Here is a 9,338-nt window from a genome sequence, read left to right as displayed (position 1 = left end):
CCCCGTCAGCTGCTTCTCCTACTTCCATGGCCAGAGTTCGAAGCTCCTGGTTGAGAGCTTAATTTCCTTGTTGTTCAATATTTCCAACCTGGAGAATTGAACTATTACATAAATCTATTTATTTCAACACTGAAAAGGCAAGCCAAGTTTGAACACCTAATCACTGTGCATCTCTTCATTGCTTCCATTTTATCAAATTTGCAAAAAGGGAAACAGGAAGGTAAGAGCCCAAGTTAACTTGAAGGAAGAGAATGGCACCTGCTGTCGGACGGTGCGCTGGAAGCCACACAACACGGCCTCTGGACGACCTCGAGCAGTTACATCACAGGGTCTCCACAGCCCCGGGGCGGGGGGCGTCTGTCTGTGGTCTTCACGGAAATACAGGGTGAATCATCTATTCTCCTCAAGCATCCTGTCTTTGGATGCTCGTGTGGGTTTGGCCACAAGCTGGCCTCGCTCAGTCAGGGCAGCAGTTTAGACGGGATGTCCCCGCCGGCTCAGGCCGACCTCTCCAGTCTGAGCAGATCCTGAGAGCAAACTTGGCGTAGGTAGAGTTTCCCTTCACTCATGAGTTAGCTAACGGGAAAGGCTACAAACTATGCTCTCATTTCTATATTTGGACCCACTTTACAATGATAACATTAACAAACCATGGAGAAAAAAGAAATTAAAGCAAAAGGCTGATGAAACAATTAAGGAAAACCAACCTGCTAAATATTCAAACTGTTTTTATTGCATTCCGTCTCCAGGGAGAAGTGGAGATTTTAGGCACCACATGACCTGCCTAGGTCAAGTTTTAGAATGTTTCCCTCATTTTGACCAATAATCTGTTCAGATGATATTAGGAAGAAAGCAAAAGACAGGAGTAATTATGAGCATACTCATGCTTCAAATTTTCACACTGTACAAATTTATAAAGTAATATTAATAAATGATAAAAATACTTTATTTCTTTAATACAGAATATACAACATTGCCTTCCTCCTGCAAGTAGTGTGTAGAAAAAAATTCTATTTAGAAACTGCCGTAACAGTCGTCGGGGCCTGACACTTTATGGCATTAGCACAGCCACAGAGCTGTACTTTAAACCCACTGCAAAGGGCAGAGCTTGATAAAGCCTTCTTTTTCCTTGTGTCAGTGACTAGCAGTTTAAAAACAGTAAGCATAGATCTAGAATGAGGAAACTTCCCGGCACACACACACTTCTCAGTCTTAGGCATTTATTTCATAGACATACTATTCGTTCATCAACAAATGAAACTATTTCGCATTGCTCTTCCCTGTGAAAAGCAATGACAAGCTTTTTCATTCACACTGAGCTACAAAGTTTGATCTTCCCCAAAGTCACGCAGCAAATCGGGGTAATGCAGAGCTGGGGAAGGACTTGTGGCCTGAGGTGTGAGTCTGAATGGACGGGAGGGAGCTGGGGTCTGGGGACAGCCTGATCCTGAGTCACACCCACCTCGGTCACCTGCTCCCAGGAGTCACCACCACTGAAGTGAGATGCTTCTGGAAGACCTTGGTGCTTTTAAACTGTAACCAATTTGTTTTTACGTTGTGCATCTACTCTGTGGATGGTCAAGTGTGCACTATTTTATCTTCGATAAATCTGCCCTAGGTTTCAGTTCATCCAGTTTTGAAAGCAGAAAGGTACAGAACAATTTAAATTAAAATATTTACATATAAAATTAATGGAACCCCAGCAAATAATGGACCTGCTTATATGAGGAGATCCTTCAAGAAAACACCTCTCCTCTTTGACGTTATCTTTTAAACCAAGTGCGATCTGGCGAGCAGCGGAGCAGCAGCATCTTAGAGGGACAACAGGGAAGGGCTTCTAAGGGCAGCGAGTCTTTGTCTTTATAAATAGAGTCCACATTGAGAGCGGTACATTTGTTAGCCAGCAGAGCCCCCCACAATGCACACCTGTGACTCACTTAAAAGCAAACCCCTACAGTACTGAGCACTTTATGGCGCAGTGAGCACTCTGCCTACAGTCAAAGTTAAAGATTCAATTAACCAACATATGCACAAAGACAACAGAAGAGAGAATGATTTAAAATTATACTGATAAAAACTAAAACCATATGCAGTGTACGAAAAATATTTGAAGACCAGTAACTATGTAAAAATAAATATTTAAGTAATTCAAGGACCTATTCTCACAGTAAAATAGTTACAAAAATAGAATACATCAAACAAATACATGAATATATCAACATGAATATATCAACTATATATAGACTGGTTTATAAAATATTTTTACTATTGAGAAACCAATTTCTCTTCCCTATCTCTTCTGCTAGTAATTTTATTCTTAAAGAGACATATTTTGATAAACATTATAAACTTTGTAAGAGTTGACCGAGTGACAAATTTTCTTTGGGTTTCTCTCAAAATTTCTCTCAGAAGGTTCTGAATCTGCAATCTAGTTACTCTGAGTGCCAGGAGCCAGTTCAGATTTAGGTTCACAGTAACTCCTTCCTGACAACAGTCTGATCCTGGAATCTCCCAGGCACCCAGAGACCTTCCCTCATCTCAAACGTCCTGTTTTCAGAGAAGGGTGAACTGGTGCCAAATTTGGGATGACTGCGTGATGGGTGGGGTGTGAATTAGACTGGATGTTGGGGCATGTTCTGTGTCATGAGTCCACGTTCTGTGTCAACTGGGGCTTTCCATCCTGCTCGGAAGCTGGGAGCGAGAACACACACTCTGCTCGGTGCGGAACACTGGTATCTAATCTGATGGAAGGAAGTGCCAATATTCTGCCAACTTCCAAAAAACTGTCCGGGTGTAAGAAAAGGTCTCCTAGCAGTATTTCAGCTCTAACTTATCTTTCAGCGGTGCCTCTGCATGTCTGCAGCCCGGTGGGAGTGGTGTTCATAGAGGGACCTTGTAGCTGTCAATGATTTTAAGGTGTTCTCTGATTGGCTACAGAAGATGATCAGTTGCACAGTTTGGGAATTCACAATAGTTCACACAGCAGTGGTGCTTGAAAACGGAGCTCTGTGTGTGAGTGTGCAAGTGTGAGCCTGTGTTTGTTCTTTGTTAGCCGCAGCATTTGTGTGGAATGCACCTTCTCATTGTCACAGAACTTTGATTTAAATTGGGCTGTATGATTGAAAGCAGTAAATATCAGGGCATTCATGCTTGATTTTTATGCTGTTTGCCTCTTCACTTTAAAAAATCAATTCAGATATCATTAAAATGTATCAAGGTACCTCTTTGTCAGCAAGCCACTCAAAAAGATGTCCCTGAAAATATCTGCAAGCAGTTTTCCTCCTTCTGCTGCCCCCTGGAAGCAAGGATGGGTCCACCTAACACAAGAAAGTATCTCCAGAGCTTCAGCTGTGTCATAACAGTGTCTTAACTCAGCTCCTTTCCAAGTTCTGTGTTCCCTTCTTCTCCACAGCATCTCAACTCTTCTGAAAGTGCTTAAGTATCTTCAATGGAGTGCTTCATTCTTGGGAAAACAGCAATCTCATGGACACCTGGGTGCACTGAATGAAACCTGGCAGTGAGGACGGCCCAGGGCCCAATCGTCCAGACACTTCAAGGAGTCTCCATGGTTGGGAAGACTTGCTTCCTGAGGGATAAGGAAAAAGCTGTCAATCAACACCAGTCGAGGCAAAGGCGACAAAACCAAGCGCTGTCCTACAAAGTCTGGTCCCTGCAGTCTTTGACTCTGTAATATCCTCTGTGTCTTAGACATCTCCTTTGCGCATTTTAAATTTTAAAAAGAAGTCAGCAGTAAAAACAGCTATCATCTGGCTTCTCTACATCCATCTCCCTGCAGTCCTTTTTCTGGGGCAGTAAAGAAAAATTTCTTCGAATGTTGGTAAGTCCAATATTAACTAGCAGAGTTGGGCAACAAAATAGAATACAAAGCAGGCAGTAGAAATGAAATTTTGAAGGCAAACAGGTTCTGCCCTTTCCAACACAAATCGCTCTAAAAGTCCCAGAGGCTCGCCTGAAGACGGTTGGGCGGGATGGGGGTAGCCTTATTGCTGCTCAGGCCACTAAAATGTGCTCTGAGTTGGTGACTATCAAGCTTTCCAGCTCGTCAAAGAAGAAAGCAACAGAAAGGGAGGACCGTCACGGTCTGTCTGCTTGCCGCCCACCCCACGGCATCTTTGCAGATGGTGACAGTACCCCCCCCGACCCCAGCTTTGTGTTGTCCCACATTTATCAAAGAGAAATGTGAAGAGAGCTGTGGAATGTCTAAGATTTTTTGCCTTGAACTGAACAATGTTCATCCCTAATTAATCCAAAGGACAAGGTACCATTCTCTTATAACAATATTAAAATCAGTAACATATGTTCTATGCAAAAGACAGAAAACCCCAAACCTAAATTTTGGCAGCCCTGTCATTTTAATGAATTGAAGGACAGGAAGATGATTAAACACCAGTAGACAGAAGAGCAATTTTCTTGAATTATACCCTGGGAAACAGAAAACCAAAATTACCCACGTGTAACTATCACTCACGGATCCTAGTGGGATTGTGTGCAGTCTACAAGTCATTTTCAGCTTTCAGTTATTACTTTTGAAAAGCAAGTATTTTTACTGCATGGGGTAATACATTTTTAAACTTTTAATTTAATTCCGGATGGGATATTTTTATTTTAATTTATATATCTCTATCTACGAAGGGGCCAAAAACCTCCATATAAAATGTGCGTTTTCTTTTTCGTAGAAAAGCGTATCTTTGTTCATCTCAAATTTTCTGAATTTTTCATGAAATCCTAAACTGAAAATGTACGGATTCCAACACAAATGTCCTGATAAACTAGAGAAAAATGGCAGCTTGCAGTCTTGCTCCCACATCTCCCAGAAGTTGTGGCAAGTAACCCTGTGGGGAAAGGCCAGCTGCACCCTGTTCACACTGCAGGAGCGCCCCCCCGGGGAGGGCGAGGGGCCCAGGCTCTCTCCTGCTCTTCTGCGAGGGGGCGTCCTGGCCGGAGGCAGTGAGCTGAGTGGCCCCAGGCAGACCTCCTCCCAGGACCAGGGAGCTGGAGAAAGCGCAGGACACGTGTTTCCCCCCACAGTCCTCCAAGTAGCCAGCCCTTAGGTCACCTGGGGTGAAGTTCAAAGCACTTGAGCTGTTTTGGGTCGAGGGGAGTCAATTTGTGGAGAAACTCTTCTCATTACTGATGACAACCAATGACATACAGAAAGTTAAGCAGGTTCTGTGTGAAACTGGCCTCCTTTCTCTGAGCAATAAGGCAGGTGACACTGTCCCCAGTGCGAACAAACAGGACTGCATGGGGCGGGGGGTAAGTGAGCCTGTTTTCCAGCACAGCTTCGCCCTGGGCAGCTGCTTCCTAACCCTGTGTCACTCCCACTCTTGCATCAACCACTTTTCTTTGTCATAGAAGTGAAAGTTCTTACAGGCAAACGGCCTGCCATGGGCTCAGACCTAAAAGGAAAGGTAACTTGGAAAGTTACCTCACGGGCTGAATCCTAAATTGTCTTTCAGGCTCTGACACTGGAGAACTGAGAGTGACGGTGGGCCTGGGTCCAGAGGGGTCAGCGGAGGCTGCTTTTATTTTTACAGTGTCCCAGGTTTTAGTTTTCGTTTGTGCACCACTGTGTTGCTTCAGCACTACTTGCACCACTAATTTTGCCTACACTCTTTGCATAAAATACAGTGAACTCTGGCCGGCTGGAAGGAGCTTATTTGTAAGTTTACTTTTTGCATACTCCAATAGATGACAGTTCTTTTGTTTTCCTTTTCTGGGTTCCAATCACAAGACACATTCATACAGATTACCTACTGTAGTCATAAAGTGTAGAAGTTGGAAACCGCTTGCTATCTGCCTTCATTTTATGAACAATGGAAACCTAATCTAAAAGTGTGAGAGTGACTAACAGAAGTGGCTAATGGAAGACAGGCCTCCCAGTTCCCCAGGGAGTGCCCCATCTTCTCCCTGGTGTCCCTCCGGGACACTGCTGGCCCCTGCACCTTTCCCTCTCCACACCAAGGTGTTCATGGCTGACCCTACCCTTTGCACCATCTATTGATCTCCGTTCCCAAGACAACTGGTGAAAAGTACAAATTAATGTATTGCTTTTAGTTTAAAGTCTGAGTGTCTACATATTTTCCTTGGGGACTTACGCTAGTGGAAATGCAGTAATTCCCAAAAACTGCAAGGAAGAACTTAAGTCATGATCTTTCTGAGTTAGAGTAACAGTGAATTTGTCTCTTCTTGTGAATTTTCACATATGTACTAAGACCATGGCCATTCAGGGAAGTTACACCTTTTTCCATCCTCAAACACAGGTGAGCTGTGTATCAACACGACTTGTGGCAGACTCCCCCACCGTGCTGAAGACTAACATGGTGTCTCCAATTAGTTTATATTAAGGGCAGACAAAATACTTCCACCACATGAATTTTTAAAACATCTGTAGCAAGCTGTCAGTGACTGGCAAGAGAAAACAAAATGTTGCAATGCTTAAAATGAAGTTCTCAGAGAGAACCCTGAAAAGGTGGCTCCACTTCTCCCTTCACTACCCTCTGAAATGCCTCTCCAGAGGTGACAGTGAGTAGTTTCTCAGTGAAAAAGAACATGAGATCAGCCCTGTGCCCTGATGTCCAACTTGAAGAAGTTTATCTCCCATATTACCATCAAAAACAAATCCAACATAGAATCACCGCTGAGGGGAACCCTAAGCCACCAGTTATGAACTAGCCCAGCCCCCAGTTCAACAAACTGAAGCGCCTTCTTGTGAATAAAGCTGCTCCAGAGACTCCTTAGAAAGGTCTCAAAACAATTTGAACACAACTTAGCCAACTGAGATCTTTGCAGCTAAGTGAACGCTGAACTGCTGATGAGATCCTATGGAGAGTTCTGCCTCTCTCCCACTTTGGTAAAGGCTTCTAGGAAGTGCATAGAGCCTTCCTTTCTGCTGGGGGGGGGGGGGGATGGCAGCCCCGCCAGCCACAGGGGGACAGTCATCTCTGATAGAAGCACAGGGCCCAAAGGTCAATTCAGGCAGGAACCCCGGCTCTTAGGATATTTTCAACGCAGGATAACGGCAGGGGTGTAAAACTACTAGAGTATTAATAATTCCAATTTCTCCTCTTTTTACAATAATAAACCAACTGGTATGGCGTTACTGTCCAGACCTGCCTTTCCAGGCAGTCAGACGCCGCACACTCCAGGAAAGGCTGCAGGACCTGCGGGGGACTCGGCCTGGCAGCCCTTCTGTCCTCAGCAGCGGCCACTCCCACGCAGGAGCCTCTGCGTCTCCACCTCTAGGGTCCCCCACTAGTTCAGAGGACTGGACCACCCAGCTTGGTGGCACTCACCACGCCGTCACACACGCGCGCACATAGACACCCCTCCCGGGCTTTCTGGACGCACACCTTGGTCCGGGTCTCCCCGAGGGCGGGCGGTCACGCCGGGCCATGCAGCCCCTGGCTGGGGGTCTCCTTGGCCTTCTTACAGGTGTACAGCCACTTGATGATGCGGGCGTTCCTCTCGACCACCGAGGTGGTGCTGGGCACCTGCTCCATCAGCTCCTCCTCCTGCAGCCCCTCGTCGCCGCCGCTGTGCCGGGAGAAGCCGCTGTCGGAGGTGGCGACGCTCACGCTGCGGACCTTGAGGGCGACACGGTCCGAGCCGGCGGAGAAGTTCTCCCTCCCGAGTGCCTCCACCACCTCGGGCTCCAGGCCACAGTACTGGAAGAAGGTGTCAAATTCGGTCAAGGACGCGGAGTAGCGGGAGCTGAGGTCGGACTGCGAGCGCTGCAGCCCCCGGCGCCTCGCCCCTCGCAGCTCCGGGGGCCCGGGCGCAGCCGGAACTCCGGGCGGCGCGCCGACCCGCAGGGCGGGCGCCTGGGGCTCGGAGGGCCGTGGGACTTCAGGGGCCGCTATGGGGCCGGGCTCGGCCTGGGCGGCCACCTCGCCCCCGGCCCTGCCCTCCCCTCCCACCCGGGACATCCCGGGGGGCACCGGCGTCTTGTCCTTGCCTGGCCCCTGGAAGAGCTTCTTCACCAGGCTCCCCCTGGGGCTGTCGGCTCCCGGGCCCCGGGCGAAGTCGCATTTCTGTCGGTAGATGACCAGCGAGTCTGGCCTCAGCGGCTTCCGCGCTATGGTCCTGCGCGCCACGGGCCCGGGGACGCGGGCCGGGGGCCGAGGGTCGCCCGCCTGCCCTTTGCTCGCCGCGGGGCTGCTGCCCACGCCAGCGGGGCCTGAGCCGGCCCCCAGAGGGCCCCGCAAGTACTTGGCGCGGTCCGCTGCCAGCCTCTCCACCGCGCTCCTGGGTGTCGACCCCGGCGCATCCCGGGCCCTGGGGGCTTCCGGGTCCCGGGACAGGAGCCGCTCGCCCGGGGGCGCGTCCAGGGCTGGCTGGGCGCGCATCCTCGGGGCTCGGCAGGGCTTGGCGAACCGCGGAAGCGCGCTCTGGCTGCGGCGCCCGTCAGTCCTCAGGCCAATTCCAAAGTCCGCGCTGGGTGGGGCCTGACGCCCGCAGGTAGCGAGTCTGGGCGAACCTGAGTCAGCACGGATTGGCTAGCCGCCAGGGGTACCCGCCCCGCCGGCTCCTTCCCCCCGGCCCGGCCCCCACCCCTCACCTCCTGCCGGGTACCCGGGTCCCTGCCCTGCCCGGTGCCCCGGTCCCCGCTCCCGCCCACACCCTGTCCTTGCAGCCGGTAGCTGGGAGGGCAGCGGGCAAATCTGCTCTGAGGGGGCTGCGCCCTGAGCCCGGCGTTCCAGAGCGGGGAGGGCCTGGCGGCGCCACGGAGCAGAGGAACGGGGAGGGACGGAGCTGGTTCAGATCCAGGTATCCGGCGCCTCCTCCCTGCCTGGAGTGCCCTGGGTCGCCGTTGGACGCTGGCGTTTCCGGAGCGCGGAGCGAACCCCCGCCTCCTTTCAACCCGGCAGGTGTCTCACGTCCTTTGAATTCTTAAAGTGACCTCAGCGTGTTTGGAATCTTTTGACTTTGCTTAATTTCCTGCATCTCTACCTGAGCACTCCTCCTATTGTCAGGAAGGAAACAATGTAAAAGGAAAGGTAACGCATCGCAGGACAGGTCGGACTGTGTTGGGTAGAAATAACCTAGGAACCGGGTAGGGACCTGGATGGGGTCCAGACTCTGCCAGCAGGCTGGCCTTGGGCCTGACCAGACCGGAGCACCTGGTGCTGGGACTCGCAAGAGAGCAGACTGGCGGCGGAGGCAGCGGAAGTGAGGCTCAGTGGGTTTGGAAAAAGCCTGACGGAATTCCCAGAATGACTGCTGTTTTTACTGTAATCAGTGCAATGGGGAAATCACGGCAGGGAAGATCACTGGGGCAGTGGATCAACCTAGGAATGCGAGAAGTCCAGGAGAAA

At 49.8% G+C, this 9,338-nt stretch overlaps 1 protein-coding gene across 1 annotated transcript; it reads right to left on the bottom strand.

Annotated features, from left to right (window-relative positions):
* Positions 1-711: 711 nt before the first annotated feature.
* On the bottom strand, positions 712-9,094 carry FAM110C (family with sequence similarity 110 member C). Its single transcript, XM_010946235.3, has 2 exons — positions 7,374-9,094; positions 712-3,586 (listed from the first exon to the last, which is right to left on the bottom strand). The coding sequence occupies exon 1, from the start codon at positions 8,367-8,369 to the stop codon at positions 7,404-7,406; it is 966 nt and encodes a 321-aa protein (XP_010944537.2). The 5' UTR covers positions 8,370-9,094; the 3' UTR covers positions 712-3,586; positions 7,374-7,403.
* Between the last annotated feature and the right edge of the window lie 244 nt (positions 9,095-9,338).

This window comes from Camelus bactrianus, chromosome 22 (assembly GCF_048773025.1).
Source record: "Camelus bactrianus isolate YW-2024 breed Bactrian camel chromosome 22, ASM4877302v1, whole genome shotgun sequence".
NCBI classification, from domain to species: Eukaryota; Metazoa; Chordata; class Mammalia; order Artiodactyla; family Camelidae; genus Camelus; species Camelus bactrianus.
This window is presented reverse-complemented; position numbering and strand designations above follow the sequence as displayed.